General features: G+C 38.1%; 1 protein-coding gene across 3 annotated transcripts in view; it reads right to left on the bottom strand.

Moving 5' to 3' along the window:
- Window positions 1-19,065, bottom strand: part of TASOR (transcription activation suppressor) — a 34,376-nt gene extending 15,311 nt beyond the window's left edge. For all 3 annotated transcript variants that reach the window (XM_017894174.1, XM_017894176.1, XM_017894175.1), the window contains exons 1-7: window positions 18,660-19,065; window positions 11,717-11,789; window positions 11,558-11,629; window positions 9,291-9,992; window positions 3,706-4,109; window positions 2,343-2,487; window positions 1,063-1,122 (exon numbers count right to left, since the gene is read on the bottom strand). In XM_017894174.1, the coding sequence (XP_017749663.1) occupies window positions 1,063-1,122; window positions 2,343-2,487; window positions 3,706-4,109; window positions 9,291-9,992; window positions 11,558-11,629; window positions 11,717-11,789; window positions 18,660-18,731 (1,528 nt within the window). In that variant the 5' untranslated portion in view covers window positions 18,732-19,065. The remainder of the gene's footprint in view (window positions 1-1,062; window positions 1,123-2,342; window positions 2,488-3,705; window positions 4,110-9,290; window positions 9,993-11,557; window positions 11,630-11,716; window positions 11,790-18,659) is intronic.
- Between the last annotated feature and the right edge of the window lie 334 nt (window positions 19,066-19,399).

Consider the following 19,399-nt stretch of genomic DNA (forward strand, 5'->3'; position numbering starts at 1 on the left):
GGGGACGCGGGGCAGGGGAGAAACAACTCCCAAAGCAAAGAAATTACTACAAAGATGTAGTAAGAAAATCATTTCATATTTCTTTCAAATAAAAAAACAACACTTTAATTTCTGAGTCAGATACAATAAAACTGAAAACATAAAAAATATCACCACCAAACTATAAGCAAGAGCATCTGCAGAGAAGCTGAATCCACAAAGAAGCTGAATCCACAAATCTCAAAGATTATCTCCTAGGTACCCACTGCCAACTAGCTAATCAGTAATATCTGCAATTGTTTCTGAAATCCAAATTTCTTAATCTCTTATTTAAAGTACCTGCAGAAATCAGCTTTACAATCAGAACAACTAGGTTAAGACTATGAACAGTATACCTAAAATATAAATGGCTTCCCCTCCTGGCTATTTTTTTTAAATTTTAAAAAAAGAAAACCAGGCGCGGGGGCTCAAGCCTGTAATCCCAGCACTTTGGGAGGCCAAAGCGGGTGGATCATCGGAGGTCAGGAGTTTGAGACCAGCCTGGCAAACGTGGTGAAACCCCGTCTCTACTAAAAATACAAAAATTAGCTGGGCATGGTGGCATGCGCCTGTAATCCCAGCTACTTGAGAGGCTGAGAAAGGTGAATTGCTTGAACCTGGAAGGCAGAGCTTGCAGCAAGCCAAGCTCACACCACTGCACTCCAGCCTGGGTGACAGAGCAAGATTCCATCTCAAAAAAAAAACGAAAACAAAAACAAAGAAGAGTTTCTCATAAGATATACTGCACAAATGGTTTAGGAATGTATTCTGGTCTTTCCAGATCATACTGTAAGATAGACTCTACTATGGGTGAAGAAAACTTAATCTATATAAATATTTGGTGACTTATTTGAACACTCTTTATAGTAAGAATATTGGATACAATTCAAGTAATGATTTACATACAAATAAATATGGTAGTGTCCAAATTTTCTGTAATTAAAAAAATTTAAGTCAATGCCCTTATTGATGGAGTATCAGAAATGCAAGTAGCAATCCTGAAGAAGGGCACACTGGGAAGAAAAGAAAAGCAAGCCTTCTCACCTGGTGTTTGTTTCTCACCATGTTTCCCCAGCTGGTCTTCTGGGCTTCTTGCATTCCCTCCTGAGGGAAAGCATCCATTAGACTCTCTTCAGACATTAGTGATACCTACTAAGCACCTTTCAGACAACCCCAAGTGATAACAAATGCAAGCATTCCTTCTTCTGCCTAAAATAATCTGAAGGGTCATACTTGTGATGATGGAATATCAACACTTGACACTTTACCTTCAAATGACCCAACACCAAGTATGAAGGTGTCTAAATGAGAAACGGTTAGGATAACCTTCTTGTATCAACTACTTCTTTTGTTTCTCCCACTCAAGCTGGTATTTCCACCTCATAAAACAATACTAGGTTCCCTCTATCATCACCTACAGGCCGCCTGCCCTCCAGAAAGGTGTTAAGTAGAAGATGGTGCTAAAGCCCATGGGAACTCATAAAGTTTTATAAATTCTTCTGAGTCCTCGGAAGTCTCAGCAGGTTCTAGTCTAGTTCACAGGCCAGTCTACTTTGTAACAAAAAGTTGTTTGCTGCTGCTATTGTTTTTAAAAGGTTAAAGATGTAGGACTGGAAAAGACGTATACCCTGAAAATATTTCCAAAAATATTTAAGAGAAAGAACTTGATATATTAAGTGTATGTATTTCTGTGTTTGTATGTGCGTGTTTGCACGGAGAAATTAGGATGCTACCAAAAAAATAATATTTCAACATCTGCTAAACTTTTTGCCTCATAGTTCAATAACATTTACATGTGATCATTGAGGCCATTCTCTAAGATAATAATCCAATTTATTTAAGATAATCCAGCATTAAGAAATCAAATTTCTAATAGATGAACCTCAACATTATCACTTACTAGATGACAGCTTGTTACAGTGAAGTTTAGTAAGTTTGAGAAGACAACATTTAATTGATTGTCCAAAGAGCACCATTTTATCTCTGCAGCTACCTCACCTTATCAAAAACTCAGTTTCTGCCAACAGTCTTCATTCAGCAGTCTGCATGCTAAATTCCACAGAGACAGTGTGTCTTAAATCCCTGTTTTTAAGGTGATTTTGCCAGTGCTTGCTGATGCTGACCAAGAACAGCAACACTCAGTATTACTTCGTATTACTTAAGTATTACATCGTATTACTTAAATAAGACACTGAAGATATCAGTGCCAAGTAAGATGAAGCACCTAGTGACCCAAGAATGAAATCCAGAACAGAAGGAAACTTTCAGGAAACTGGTCTCAAAGTAAAATGAAGCAAACTGAAGTCCAAGTATACTTTTCTTACCTGTAATTGGTATCAGTTTCCAATGTATTTCAGTCTCTTCAACATTATTTGACTTAGACTGTTGTCTACGAAATCCATGTTCAATGGGAACATTGGGACACAAACTGCAATCTTCAAAATTATTCACGCTAATTAAATTTGGATCCTAAAAATCAAAGTACACACTCAATAACTTTCTTTTCATTTCATTTTAGTGTGAAGAATAAACTTTTTTTCACAGTAAATTCACGTGCTTCATTCTAAACATTACAAATGTGTAAAAACATGGTAAAGTTACACTCTAGTCTCAAAATTAAAACATAACTTCTCCCTCAAAACTTAATTTTATGTTAATTTAGAACAGGGATTGGTCAACTTTTATGCTAAAGTGCCAAACAGTAAATATTTTAGGCTCTGCAGGCCAGACTCTCAAGTCTACCACAGGCAATACCTAAACAAATGGACATAGCTGTGCTCCAATAAAACTTTAGTTATAATGGTGTGCTAGGTTCGCCCCGTGCCCCCGCCCCCCATCAACTTGATTAAAAATACAAAAGTTATCAGAAAAATATTAATACAGGTTAGTTCCTCAGTGCCTACCTTACATACCCCAACAAATAAGCTTCCTGTCATCATCTTCCCCTTGAAATAAATATCCCCAAAACGACATGGGAGAAAGAATGGGGACATGCATACAACTTTTAAACAAAGGCAAGGAAGAGAAAATGGAGACAGTAAATGAAGAAGTAAGCCCATAGGAATATGGTGCCATCCTAGAACTATTCCCCAGTGACGCAGCAACTACTTAAGGAGATAAGGCTACTTCTCAGCTACAAACCAGCACTCTGAACATATATCATAAATATACTGAACACTCCAATAAGCAAAGCTGCGAGTCACTTCAGAGGTAATCCTAAAGGCTACTTATGTCCCATTCCTATTTGCATAAGAAATACCAAGTACCTAACTTTGTTACACTGCTGTATTGAGACTGGTATCCTCACCTGTCTCACCTTTGGGTTCTCTGTTAGTGCCAGCAGAAAGCCAATGTTTTGATAATTCAACTTTATTATGAAACAATAAGGAATTAACTCCCAATAAGCCATTTCTGACAAATATTAATAGATTGTTCCACCTTAGCTTTATCACAAGTAAACTGTAGACAATATATTAAGCTTCTAAGGAAGGAAGGAAAACTATTTCAGCATTTATCTCTTTGTAACAAGGAATAACTTAGGAAGTACGATCCTAGACAGGCACCTTTACTCAAAAGTGCATTTTATTTCTTTTTCAAAGAAAAAAATCATTCCCTGAAGCATACTCACAGCACCTCTTTCACACACACACTCACAAACACAAAGACAACCAACAGCTATATGCTTACTTCTTTCAAATGTAGCTTATGGTCAGTGCCGACTTCGGTGGTAGAAATAGCAAAAGAATACTTAGATGTTGCATCAACTTCTAGTAATAAGCTCTGAGTACCCTTAAACTGTGCATTTTCAATTTTTCCACAAGTAGGCTGCTCATATTCTTTCTTATCTGGGTTAGAGTTCAACTCATACTCATGTTTTTGCCTCAGCTCTTCATAGGCATCATCAGTGCTCAATCCTAAGGCTTTGTTGACTGTGTCTGTCAGAGATGCATCAGAATGGCGCGCATTTGCTAGTGTTTCTGATAACCAATTAAACAGCCTATGGATGTCAGCAATGCCAGAGTTACAGGTATCCTGCTGCTGCCGCCTCAAGTCAGCATCATGTCCAAGTGAGCCAATAGGCTGTGGAGACTCTGAGAAAAAGGAAAGAAAAGTCATTGGTTGAAGTTAAGTTTAAAACCAGCATAAAATTTTGAAATCAAATATATGTAAAAAATTATTGTAAAGCATTTATGGTCAGGAACTCAACCAAACAATTTGCTTAGACTTTACAAATATTCGCATCACTTTACAAACAGAATTGTAAAATTTTGCACATAGTTCAAAATTGCTATTAAAGTTTAATTTTCATTGTAATTTAAGCATTCTATCAATAGGAAAATAAGCTCATGCATCAGGTTTTAAATATGTGTATTAACTCTACCATCAAAATCTCAAAGTCAACCAGATGCCTGACAAGAGATGAAACATTTGTACTTGCTATCTTGCCAATTGTTAGGATTATATGCGTATTACATTAGGCTAATAAAAAAAATTACTTAATTTGATTTCTATCTTTTCCATACCTACTATATTTTGTCCTTAAGGCACTGGCAGACACACTTATAATCTACAACTTATCTTGAATGACTAGATTACTTAAATTCATAATGAAGCTAGGATATTACAGACATAAAATCATCTTGAAAAAATCTCCACGAAATTTGCATCAAGAAAAAGCATTATAAGAGGAAACACGTTAAGATATGGTTCCATGCACACACATTAAGACATGGTTCCATGCATGCACTATAAATCTGTATAATCTGTAACAACCAATGTATCTTAAAACTTGTAAAGGGAGCAAACATTCAGAAAGTCATGTGCTTTAATGTTGTGTTGGGGTAGGGACTGGGTGAAACCTGAGTTAGGATTTCTAATTTGAGTGTAATGTACCACAACAAAAATAAATGTCAGAAACAAAGGAGTGCATACTGTATGATTCTAATTATGTAAACTTTTTATAGAGCAGGCAAAACTAATCTCTAAAGACAAAAAGCAGATCAGCAGCAGAGTAGGGTGAGCTACCTAACAAAGAAAACAAAGCAACATATAAAAATGTTCTGGCCAGGCACGGTGGCTCACGCCTGTAATCTCAGCACTTTGGGAGGCTAAGATGGGGGGATCATGAGGTCAGGAGATCGAGACCATCCTGGCTAACAAGGTGAAACCCCGTCTCTACTAAAAAAATACAAAAATTTAGCTGGCCATGGTGGCATGCGCCTGTAGTCCCAGCTACTCGGGAGGCTAAGGCAGGAGAATCACTTGAACCCAGGAGGCAGGGGGTGCAGTGAGTCGAGATCGTGCCACTGCACCCCTGCCTGGGTGACAAAGCGAGACTCCATCTCCAAAAAAAAAAAGAAAAAAGAAAAAAAAAAAAAAAAAAAAACAACAGTTCTATAGGCTCATGCCTGTAATCCCAAAACTCTGGGAGGCCGAGGAGGGTGGATCACCTGAAGTCAGGAGTTCGAGACTAGCTCGGCCAACATGGTGAACAACATGGTGAAACCCCTGTCTCTACTAAAATACAAAAATTAGGCCGGGCGCAGTGGCTTCAAGCTGTAATCCAGCAACTTTGGGAGGACCGAGACGCCAGATCCACGAGTTCAGGAGATCGAGGACCATCCTGGCTACACGGTGAACCCCGTCCACATACTAAAAAATAACAAAAAAAACACCTAGAGCGAGGTGGCGGGCGCCTGTAGTCCCAGCTACTCGGGAGGCTGAGGCAGGAGAATGGCGGTAAACCCGGGAGGCCAGAGCTTGCAGTGAGCTGAGATACGGCCACTGCACTCCAGGCCCCGGGCGACTGAAGGCGAGACTCTGTCTCAAAAAAAAAAAAAAAAAAAAAAAATTAGCTGGGTATGGTGACGCACGCCCGTAATCCCAGCTACTCGGGAGCTGAGATAGGAGAATCACTTAAACCCAGCAAGCAGAGGTTGCAGCGAGCTGAGATCGGGCCACTGCACTCCAGCCTGGAAGACAGAGTAAGACTCCATCACAAAAAAAAAAAGTTCTATATATTGGAGTGGTGATTACACAGCTATCCAAAATTCATCAAACTGTGCGCTTAAATAGGTACACTGATATAAACTGTACCGCAAAACAGTTTATGTTAAAAGTTATAAAGGGTGGTGGGAATGGGTTAGGAGGTTACCTCATAAAATGACTGGGCTCACCACCAAATCAAGATCAGGGTATTTTAAAAGTTAGAATACAGCCGGGTACAGTGGCTCACGCCTGTAATCTCAGCACTTTGGGAGGCCGAGGTGGTCGGATCACGAGGTCAGGAGATTACTATCCTGGCTAACATGGTGAAACCCCGTCTCTACTAAAAATACAAAAAAGTAGCCAGGCATGGTGGTGGGCACCTGTAGTCCCAGCTACTTGGGCAGCTGAGGCGGGAGAATGGCGTGAACCCAGGAGGCGGAGCTTACAGCGAGCCGAGATCGCACCACGGCACTCCAGCCTGGGTGATAGAATGAGACTCCGTCTCAAAAAAAAAAAAAAAAAAGTTAGAATACAACCTTGAAATCTCTACCTTCAGAAACAAAGTACGCAAAATTACTTGAAAAGAAGTAAGTGAGAAACACCTAAAAATGCAAGTCTGACAGTCACTAGTTTCAGTTAAGCTATATACCCTTCTTCTTCTGCCCCATTTCTCGTGTGACCTATTATAATTAGTATGGCTTTCTCATTTTAACTATTGATGAAGCCTGATTTTTACCCACAACTATTTTTTCCACATAAACAGAATTAGTTACCAACAAAAACAGTACCAAAAAATAAGTATCTTATTTATTCAGTGCATATTATGTGCTCAGTGACAGGAAATGCAGCAGTTTGTGAACAATGCTTTGGAGTCAGTCAGAAATGACTTCGGATTGTGCCACTAACTTCATAACTTTTGGTAAAGTTATTTAACTTATCTGAGACGATTTTCTCATCTGCAAAATTAGGATAATAATGCCTACTACTCAATAACTATTAATAAATGAGTTCATATACATAAAGTACCTAGTACACAGTAAACAAAACTCTCAAGACATGTCAACAAGACAATTAAGTGCTAACGGGTTCAGCACAGATTGCAAATCCAGCATAAACTAAAGGAGGAGACCATTAAGGAGAACAGACAGAAAGCTGAGGAGAAATATGAACTGCAAAGATATAAGGCTTGAAAGAAATGAAAGTTACCTCAGGAAAAAAAGAGGGAAATAAAAGACTGACCATGACATACTCTAGGCAGAGAGAGATGACCCTTAACCAAGACATGTGAGAGAAGAGTGGGAAACATGGGTGGACATGGCTAGTCTGTAACAAAGCTTTAAAAGGCAAGTATATAAGATGAGATTGGTAGTAAATTAGCAAAGCAATACTGAGAAGAACATGATACTGAAACGGGTGCAAGAAGGTAGTAAGTCAGGAAGGCCACCGAAGAGATAAAGAACACGGACAAGGAATAACAACATTGGAAAGAGAGACACACAGGTTAACTAATGAAAAAACCATGATAGTTACAGCAAAGAACAGTAATGTCAAACAGAACTTTCTGCAATAATGGAAATGTTCTCTCTCTATACTAATACAATGGTGTGGTTGTTGAAATGTATTTTTATTTCATTTTAAACTTAAATAACAACATATGACTAGTGGCTACCATATTGAATACCATATGACAATAAAAAAGTTAAACAACAGCAGGCTGAGCGTGGGGGCTCACGACTGTAATCCCAATACTTGGGGAGGCCAAGGCAGGCGGATCACTTGGGGTCAGGAGTTCAAGACCAGCCTGGCCCATATGGCAAAACCCCGTCTCTACTAAAGATACAAAAAAGTAGCCAGGCACAGTGGTGCGTGCCTGTAATTCCAGCTACTGGGGAAGCTCAGACATGAGAATCATTTGAACCAGGTAAGCAGAGGTTGCAGTGAGCCAAGATGGAGCCACTGCACTACAGCCTGGGTGATGGAGTGAGACTTTGTCTCAAAAACAAATAAATAAAGAGAGCAAGAAAGTGAAAAGTGAGGATACAAATACAGATTGCTAAGAGCAAAAGTGTAAAAAGACACTGATCTGACTAACCTAGACTAAGACACACTGAATTTGAAAAGACAAGTTGCTTAATAAAAAAACGTAAGAATACTCAGTTCTGCCACAATCATTCAGAGGGGCAACAGCAGCAGGAAATGTGGACTGTTAAGTCAACTTTCTCTGAATACAAAATTTCGTGCTTATGAACTAGTAGTGTTAAGATCTTAAAAATCCAGATAAAAGTGTTTTAGCTGACTTGCAATATTGAAACAAACACACTTAAAACAAGCACCTTACATGTCTTATCTTTTTCTGTCAACCAAAACAAAACAAAACAAAGGAAAAAACAACAAAAAAAGAAAAACCTAAAGATATTCCTAGATTCTTGGGGTATAAAAGAATATGTGTATGCATATTTTATTTTCAAATTCAGAAGGTTCCTTTTCATTATGCAACAGCCTAAAAGATACTAATATTCTAATACTATTAAACTATACTTCTTCAACTAATACTTCTTCAACTATACTTCTTCAACTCATACTTCTTCAACTATAAAAATAAAGGAATATGGCCGGGCGTGGTGGCTCACGCCTGTAATCCCAGCACTTTGGAAGGCCAAGGCGGGTGGATCACGAGGTCAGGAGATGGAGACCATCCTGGATGACATGGTGAAACCCCTTCTCTACTAAAAATACAAAAAATTAGCCGGGCGTGGCGGTGGGCGCCTGTAGTCCCAGCTACTTGGAAGGCTGAGGCAGGAGAATGGCGTGAACCCGGGAGGTGGAGCTTACGGTGAGCCAAGATTGTGCCACATTCCAGCCTGGGCGAGAGAACGAGACTCCGTCTCAAAAAATAGTAATAATAATCATTAAAAAAATACAAATTAAGGAATATAAAAGGACAAGAACTCTGATTAGTATTATGATGTCATGTTAACATAAACCAAACAATTTAGAAATCTGATGTTCCAGTGCAGGAATTGTAAAGTGTTTCCTGTACTAGGCCAGGTAGCAAATATTTTAGGCTTTGTGGGCCATACAGTCTCAGTGCCAATGCCAACTCTGCCATTACAGCATGAAAACAGCTACATACATATGGCTGTATTCAAATACAACTTTCTTTAAAAAATAGTGGACAGGCTGAATTTGGCCCTCAGGCTTTAATTCATACGCCCCTCTACTACAGGAAAGAACAGAACTACTTTATTTTTGGTTGTTATTATAAGAGCAATCTGATATTTTACCTTCATAGAGATGACAATTTTCAGATAAATTACTGGTTTTGGCGAGCTTTCTCATATTTTCAGGTAGATCCTCAAGCTTCCTCTTCAAGACAGTTTTGCTTCTCATATCTTCGGTGTCTGAGTCCCCACCCACATTCTTTTTCCTACACTGAATTAAATTAATCAATTCTTTGACTCTATCCTTATCATAATCCAAAGAATGAGATGATCTTTGCTTTCCAGATATAATGGTTTCACCCCTTGAGTTATTTCGTTTTCCAAATTTCATTTTTGTACCATTCACTTCTTCTTCTTGACTTTCATAATCTGAAAGTGGACTGAACTGTTGAAGTTTTCTATTTTCTTCAAATAGTTCTTTTAATTTACAAATAGGTAACTGATACACTTCAGGCCGAAAAATATAGGCATGCAAACAAGTATCAATATGAGATTTATTTCTGGGAGCTGAGTATAAGAATTTTTTATCATCTAATCGTGAATCATATGGAAACATAATAAACTCTCGTTTACCTGAACCAAAACCTCGCTTAAAAAATTCACTTACATACTTTTCAACAACAGAATGAAAATTTATAGTGCTTATATTTTTGAATTCCTTTCGACACTGAATCAAAGAAAACTGTAAAAACTGAGCTATTTTTAATACATCTGGCATGCTCTCATGCCTCTCCTTTGGTGCTGCATTGGTTGAACCTTTTTGTGCTGTAAATAAAACAAACAAAAAAAAGCAAACCATGTTAGCAATCAAGAAACTAATCAAATACAGATCTAAATATTGCCAAAGAAGTGTAAAAACATTTATCATTAATGTTGAACCAGACGAGTATGTACCCTAGTACATACATACAATATAGCAAATACATGAATAGCATGCTTGTTAAAAGTCCAGGAACTTGTAACAGGCCAATAAGAAACTAAAACAAACGAAAGAGCAGAACACATTTTTAAAGGAAAAATCACCCACTCATTGAAGATTTCGCTTCCTATTGCCCCCAGGAAATTCAAATAGTGGCAAGCAACATGTAAGAAGAAATAGAGACAGAACAAGATCTGAGGCTCCAAGCAAAACAGTCCTGCATGTCATCCCTTCCTCATATAAAGTAGTAACTAACTTCACATGAACAGATATGCAGATGCTGAGTAGCCACAATTGAGAAACTCATCCTTAATCCAACAGTGAAATAAAGCCATTAGTGGGAACTTTATCTTAATACATAGAATTAATGTTCATTCTTAGAAAAAGTGGTTAACAAATCTTGTCTTATATCAGCGCCAAAAATTCTTATTAATTTTGAATGGTCTAATATTTATCCTGGCAAATTATGCTTTAGAGTTACTAAAATTTGAATGCAAAATTAAACTAAGCTAAAAAATAATCATACAAAACCCTCACAGACCAGGCACAGTGGCTCATGCCTGTAATTCCAAAAGCTTGGGAGGCTGAGATAGTTGGATCGCTTCCGGCCAGGAGTTCAAGAACAACCTGGATAACATAGTGAGATCCTGCTTCTAAAGGAAAAAAAAAAAAAAAAATTTAATTTAGCTAGGTGTGCTGGCACACGCCTGTAATCCCAAGCTACTCGAGGCTGAGGCAGAAGGATTGCTTGAGCCTAGAAGGGAGGGCAAGGCTGTATGTAGTGAGCCATGATCACACCACTGCCTGGGCAACAGAGTGAGACCCTATCTCTAAAATAAGTAAGTAAGTAACCCTCATAACTAAGCTACAGTACTATAACAATTATAATCAAGCTTTATGAGAGCACTGATATACACAAAATAATTTCTCACAGTTAAAAAAAAAATCGTTGCCCAGGCACAGTGACTCACGCCTGTAATCCCACCATGCTGTGAGACCGAAGCAGGTGGATCACTTGAGGTCAGGAGTTCGAGACCAGCCTGGCCAACATGGTGAAACCCCGTCTCTACTAAAAATACAAAAAATTAGCCGGGCATGGTGATGGATGCCTTGTAATCCCAGCTACTCAGAAGGCTGAGGCAGGAGAATCACTTGAATCCAGGAGGCGTAGGTTGCAGTGAGCTGAGATCACACCACTACACTCCAGCCTGGGCAACAAGAGCAAAACTCTGTCTCCAAAAAAAAAAAAAGTCGTATAATTTGTGTCTTATATTGCTAATTACCTCTTAACCCCCAGTATTTCCTGAAACATGATGTAAGAAAGGCAAAATGTTTAGTGAGTTATCTGGAAAATTTCAATGAAATGTTAAGTATCTATAAGTAACTAGATTTAGATATTCAAAGAACTTACAAGTAACTATGCTTCTAGGTTCTTGAAATAGAAACAAAGCATGTAGGACTCGAGACTTGGCAGTCTGATATTCTAAAAAACAGAAGCCAAACTCATTAGCAATGTGTTTTAACTAAAAAGTTAAGAAAGAATTATAAAAATTAAACAGAGACCACCTACCATATGGAGGAACCATCTGATAAGGGGAGAGAAGAAAAAGGTATCCTCGGTCTCCCAAAGGTTTAACAAGAACCTGTATTTTGAGGGGAAGGAAGAAGTTGTATCTGCTTTATTATTATTCACCATAAGGCAGACACACAGCATTTTCTACTAATTGTAAAGAAAAAGAGTTCTTAATCATCTTTTAAGAAAAAATATTGCTAATGAATTAATTAACTCTTTCTACCAACTGTGCTGATTAACAGGATTCCAATCAAATAAAAATTCCTTGGTTTTCATAACATTAATGAGAAAATGTTACTGAAAGAACTCCCCTAACTGCAAAACCACGTTAATTTTTCCCTGAAGCTAAAATACAAGGATGGACCAAAATCAAACTAAAGACTTCAAATATTTTCTTCATCAATTCAAAAGATATGTTTATTTGTGGCCAAAGTAATGTGCTAGATGCTAGATATAAAGCACGCTTTGAAACACTGCGTTCCAAGAGTTCAGACTAATCGCAAACCCAATGTGTTTCCATAATCGAATTGCACACATTACATGAACACTTTCACATGTAAGGCAATTTGCCTAGAGATAACCAAATACAAGCAACACAAGATCCTTGATCACAAGAAGTTTATAATTAGGTAGAGAGAGTAACATAAGAAATACCAGTAACTACATAAGACGGAAAAGTTCCCTAAGAGATTTACAAAATAACAGAAATAGAAAAATACGGTTTATGGTAGTAAAAGATGGTCAAGAAAGGTTTACTGAAAGTGTATCAAAAGTGGATTTTGAAGGATGGGTACACTGACAAGAGCCTGAGATTGCGGGAAGGCCATTTCAGTAGAGGCAACACCATGAGCAAAGGTGAGTTATAATGGACAGTTTACAAACATCACAGTTATTTATCACTGGCAAGAGGGTGAGGACAGACTAGGATAAATGTGTAAGACAAGTCTGGAATGAAAGATCATAGGTTAGCTGTAAAAAGACCAGAAGCCAGGTTGGCCAGGAATGTCCTTGAGAGCATACGCCTTTGAGCTAGTGTTTCCTTAAAACAACAATAACAAAAAAGACTTGACAGCATTGTGCAGGAGGAGGCAGAAAAACAATCTAATGCAAAGAATTCATTTCAGGGGCTACTGCAATATTTCACAATGTTTTGGGTAAATGAGAAACTGAGCATGGCAACTGAACACAAAAGGATACCTGACTTCTGAAAGAAAACATGTATTACCTAAATTCCTACTAAAACAATTCCAGTAAACAATGTCTGTATAAAAACTAATAATTCAGAGGACAAAAAGTAACTGTGCTACTAATTCACATTTAATAAAAACACTGAACACTCAAAAGTAAAGTGGTATTGTGTTTGGGGGGTTTCAGGTAGTCTTAGTTGATCACCTTCTCCAGGGTCAACTTCTCCTTCAGTTCAATCTGTGCCAAAAATCAGTCATAGATACCTGTGTTCAAAGAGTTTATTTTAGTGGAAGCAGGCTGGTGGCACGGGCCAGATAAAGTCGGGGGTCAGATGACCAAATGACTAGGAAGGTCTCCATCTGAAGATCATTCTAAACTTTGGGGCATCTTTCCCCATTTTTACTGCCTGTAGTCCGTGAGGGTCAGTTACCAGGTCTTTCTTTTATAAAGGAAGTTTAAATATTCTTGTAAGGGTAAACTTTGTTGTAAGGTTTCTAATAGTTACATCTGTGCTGAGGTGGCCTTGCTTCCTAAAAATCCAAGGGCCAAGGTTAAAAAATCCTCAGGCCAAGTTACATCATAATGCTGACATACAGTATTGGCTCTCCAAGACATTTAACTGTGTCTTATGGCTACCATTTATAGCCACGCTAAGTCTCTTAGAGTATACTACAAGTGGACAACGTAACTGAAAAATTTGTTTCAGATACAAACACTTTTACTTAAAATATTTTAGATCATATACTTCTTTTAATATTTTGCCCAAACTCCTAGTTGATGAAATAAAAAGTTAGGAAGCACAAGTAAGATTTTCATGTTTTGTGCTCACTAACAAAAATCAATTAGATGCCTTTAACCTCTCACTCAAATACCAGGTTTTATAAATTCCACTACTAGTAACCTAAAGATTCCTGTACTTAAGGGGTCCCAATGTTTCTAAAAATCCATGGAGTATGGGGAATCTATAATCAGAAATAACACTAAGGCAGACAGAGGCCTTCAGCAGTTGCATCTGTGGCTTCAGCCCAAAGAAATCCATTCAGCTCTGCAGAAAAAAAAAAATCCTGGAAATTGTGCTCCTGTTGCCTCTATTTTAGCTGTTTGGTTATTCTTTAAAAAAAAAAAAAAAGTATTAATCCAATCTGTGGGGTTTTTAATTAGTTGATTCTACTATTTTAAATTTCCAGATAACATTAAAGGTACTATGGCACTCCCCAACCCCCACAAAAAAAGAGTTAGTATAAACACACGTACAATGGGCCAGGCACAGTGGCTCATGCCTGTAATCTCAGCACTTTCGGAAGCTGAAGTGGGAGGACTGCTTGAAGCCAGGAGTTCAAGACCAACCTGGGCAACACAGCAAGCCCCCATCTCTACAAAAAAAATTTTTAAAGTAGCCATGTGTGCCATCATGTGCCTACAGTGCCGGCTACTTGGAAAGCTAAGGTGGGAGAAGGATTGTTTGATTCTGAGAGTTCAAGCTGTGAAGCTGTGATTGTGCCACGCACTTTAGCATTTCAGCCTAGGCAACAGAGTAAGTCCTGTCTCAAAAAAAAAAAAAAAAAAAAAAAAAAAGCTTAGAAGGAAATAAGCTATACTAAAGTGAGATTCAGCAGAAAAAAAAAAAGATATAAACACTCAAAGGCATCAAAAATTGGAATTATCAGATGCAAAATGTAAAATAATCCACTATGAAATGTTTAAAGACATAAAATAATTGGAAGAATTAAAAACATTTTCACACAAAAATGTTTACACTAATGTTCCTAACACCATTATTCATAGCAGCCAAGAAATGGAAATAACTGATAAAAGAACAAACAAAATGTGGTATTATCTATACAATGAAAGAATACTGGACCATAAAAGAGAATGAAGTTCTGCTATATGCTACAACATCAATGAGCCTTGAAAATTATGCTCAGCAAAAGAAGCCAGGCACTGAAGGCCACATATTGCTTAATTCTATTTATATAAAATATCCAGAGCAGATAAATCCATAGAGACAGAAGTAGACTAATGGCTGTCAGGGATTGGGAAGGGGAATGTACAGTGAATTCTGAGATGAAAATGTTCAGGAATTAGATAGTGTTGATAGTTGCACAACAGTGTGAATCCACTAAAAAAACCATGGAATTATATACTTTAAAATGGCTAAAATGGCCGGGCACGGTGGTACACACCTGTAATCCCAGCACTTTGGGAGGCCAAGTTCAACAACAGCCCAGGTAATATGGCAAAACCCTGTCTCTACAAAACACACAAAAATTAAGCAGGTGTGATGGTATGCACCTGTAGCCCCAGCTACCCAGAAGGATGAGGTAAGAGGCTCACCGGACCCCAGAAAGTCAAGGGTGCAGTGAGCCAGGACCACATCACTGCACTCCAGCCTGGATAACAAAGCAAGATCCTGCCCATTAAAAAAAAAAAAAAAAAGGCTAAAATGGTTAATTTTATGTCACTGAGTTTTATTTCACTTAAAAATATATTAGCAAGAATACCAGAATATAATGTGTACCTCCTAGAATTCTGCCTGGCATATAATAGGTACTCACTAAATACTTCTGAAAGAATTAACAAGAACTTGCTATAAAATAACCAGGCAGATCCAAAAAAATTCAAATATAACTTTTAAAAATAAAAAACATGCACTGTGAAATTAGAAACACAATAAATAAAGCAACAAATGAGAATAGCTAAAGATATGATTTTTAAATTAGAAAACAGTTACAATGAAGTTAATTAGAATGCAGTACAGAGAAACAAATAGATGGAAAACGTAAGACGAGGTTGACAGACATGGAAAATATGCCTCTTCAGAGTCCTAAAAAGACAGGCCAGGCCGGGCGCCGTGGCTCACGCCTGTAATCCCAGCACTTTGGGAGGCCAAGGCTAGTGGATCACCTGAGGTCAGGCATTAGAGACCACTGGCCAACATGGCGAAACCCTGTCTCTACTAAATATACAAAAATTAGCCAGGCGTGGTGGCACACACCTATAATCCCAGCTACTCGGGAGGCTGAAACAAGAGAATTGCTTGAACCCAGCAGGTGGAGGTTGGAGTGAGCCACGATTATGCCACAGAACACCAGTATGGGCAACACAGTGAGACTCTGTCTCAAAAATAAAAAAAAAAAAAAAGGGCAGGCTAAAGAAAATGAGGGAGAAGTACAATAAAAGAGGTAACTAATTTTCGAGAAAAAAAGATGTAAATCCACAGGTATGAAAGCTAAATATATACCAAGGTGGATAAATAGAAATCTACACCTAGATACTGTAACTGCTAAACATCAAAGACAAAAAAAAAGGTTTAAAAAGTAGGCAGGGGGCGGCAGGGGACCTACAAAGCAACAATTAGACTGAGAGCTAACCCCTAAACAAAAACAGAAGCCAGAAGACACTGCAGCATAGTCAAAGTGCAAGAAAATAACTGTCAACCCAGAACTGTGTACCCAGCATCCAACAATTATAGGTTATACATTTTTCTCAAACACAGAACTCAAACACAGAAGGAGCATGTACAAAAATTAACTACATAGATCTTAAAGTCTCAACAAATTTCAAATAATCACCACCATTGTTGATTACAATGCAATTAAATTAGAAATAAAAAAAGATGAAAGTATCTCTCTATGTTTCCCTATACATATACCTCTACATCATATATCAAAGTTAAAAAAAAAATTGGAAACTAAAAAATAAAAATTTCTCAGAAATGAATAATGAAAATACTGCACATTAAAACGTGAAATGCAATTAAAGCAGTACTTACAACTGAGTATTTATTGACTATTTTTCTGACTTAAGACAGAAATAGCAAAACAAATCTCAAAAAAGTAAAAGTTGGCCAGGCTTGGTGACTCACCCCGGTAATCCCAGCACTGTGAGAGGCCGAGGCAGGCAGATCACTTGAGCCCAGAAGTCTGAGACCAACCTGGGCAACATGATGAAACACTGTCCCTACTAAAAATACAAAAAGTAGCCAGGTGCCATGGAGCATGTCTGTAATCCCAGCTACTTGGGAGGCTGAGGCAGAATTCCTTGAACCCGGGAGGCAGAGGTTGCAGTGAGCTGAGATTGTGCCACTGCACTCAGGCCTGGGGGATAAGAGCGAAACTCTGTCTTCAAAAAAAAAAAAAAAAAAAAAAAAAAACAACAACAAGACAGAGATGGTATAAGAAAGGAAAATTGCAGGTCAATCTCATTTATCATCACAGATACAAAATTCCTAAACAAAAGCCAAACCCCACAATTTACTTTAAAAGCTGTGGCAGGGGTAGGGTAGTAGTTTCTATACAAGCAATGCAGGGATAGTTTAATATTGGAAAACTATAAATATAACTCACCTTAGTAGGTCTACAGAATAAATACCATGTGTGATGGTTAATTTTTTATGTCAACTTGATTTGGCCAGGTAGTGCCCAGGTATTTGATCAAATATTTTTCTGGGTGTTCCTGTCAAGTTATTTTTGGATGAGTTTACAACCAATAGACTGAATAAAGCAGGCCAACCTCCCTAATGTAGGTTGGCCATATCCAATCAGCTGAAGGCCTAAATAGAACAAAAGGCAAACCCTAAGCCCCACAACAAGAGAATTCCTCCTGTCTTATCTTCCAAGTTGAGAAATCAACTGTTTCCTGCCTTCAGACTTGAACTGAAACATTGGCTCTTCCTGAGTCTTGAGCCTGCCAGCCTTAGAACTATACCATTGGCAGTCCTGGTTCTCACATCTGCACACTCAGACTGAAACTAAAACCACTGGTTCTCCTGGGTCTCCAGCTTGCTAACTGAAGATATGATCTTGGGACACGTCAGCTTCCATAAATGTGTGAGCCAATTCTTTACAATAATTCTCTTTTTACATACCACCCCACCATACATTATTGGTTCTGTTTCTCTGCAGAACCCTAAAATACTGTGTGACCAGCTTGATAAACCCAACGCCTGACACAAAACAAAAACCATCTGCTAAAATTCAAAATCCACTCATGCTTAAAAAAATAGAGAAGCAATGTTTAAAACATAAAAAACTACTGTGGACTTCCTACTTAATGGTAAAATGTTATAAGAATTTTTTTTCTTTAAATCAAGAAGGCAAGAATGCCCACAATCACCATTTTTATTCAGCTTCTTACTACAAATCCTAGACTGCACATTAACATGGAAAAAGAAACAGTATATAGTAGTTCCCTTTTATCTGCAGAGGATATGTTACGAGACCCCCAGTGAATGTCTGAAACCACAGACAGTAACAAACCCTGTTTTTTTTCTATGTATACATATCTATAATAAAGTTTAACTTTTAAATTAGGCATACTAAAAGACTAACAACAATAATTAATAATAAAATAGAACAGGCTGGGCATGGTGGCTCATGCCTATAATACCAGCACTATGGGAGGTTGAGGCATGAGGGTTGCTTAAGGCCAGGAGTTTGAGACAAGCCTGGGCAACATAGTAAGACCTCATTCTCTAACAAAAATTTAAAGAAATAGATAAATTTTAAAAACTAGCTGGGCATGGTGGTATACACCTGCAGCCCAGCTACCCGGGAGGCTGAGGTGGGAGAATCACTTAAGACTAGGAGCTCAAGGCTGCAGTAGCTATGATCATATCACACCACTGTACTCCAGCCTGAGCAAAAGAATGAGATACTGTCCCCCCACCAAAAAAATAGAGTAACTGTAACAATATACAATAAGAATTACATAATGTGGTCTCTCTCTCAAAATCTTATTGTACTGTACTCACCCTTCTTATGATGACGTGATATGATGAAATGCCTATGTGATGAGATGGAAGTGAGGCTGATGACACAGACATTGTGATGCAGCATTAGGCTACTACTGAAAACTAATTTAAAACTTATGAATTATTTCTGGAACTTTCCATATAGTATTTTCAGACAACAGCTGACCACAGGTAACTGAAACTACAGGAAGCAAAACCAAGGATAATGGGGGACTGCTATGAAGATGAAAGGAATAAAATAAAACAAGTCTACCTTCCAGATAATGAATTCTATATAGAAACCCCCAAAAATGTATAAAAATGAACACGTTATTCAAATTTCACATTGATCTGCATTAAATCAATATGTAAATATCAATTATATTTCTATGTATACAAGAAACAGAAAATGTACTAACATGGAAAGTATTATTCACAGGCCAGGCGTGGTGGCTCACACCTGTAATCCCAGCACTTTGGGAGATTGAGGCAGGCAGATCACTGGAGGTCAAGAGTTCGAGACCAGCCTGGCCAAAATGGCAAAACCCCATCTCTACAAAAAATACAAAAAAAATTAGCCAGGTATGATGGTGCACACCTGTAGTCCCAGGTACTTGGGAGGCTGAGGCAGAACAATTCCTTGAACCCGGGAGGCAGAGGTTGCAGTGAGCTGAGATCACACCACTGCATTCCAGCCTGGGTGACAGAGTGAGACTCTGTACCGCCCCCCCCGCCCCGCAAAAAGAAGAAAGAAAATACTA

Source organism: Rhinopithecus bieti, unplaced genomic scaffold, assembly GCF_001698545.2.
Source record: "Rhinopithecus bieti isolate Rb0 unplaced genomic scaffold, ASM169854v2 scaffold_21649, whole genome shotgun sequence".
Taxonomy (NCBI): domain Eukaryota; kingdom Metazoa; phylum Chordata; class Mammalia; order Primates; family Cercopithecidae; genus Rhinopithecus; species Rhinopithecus bieti.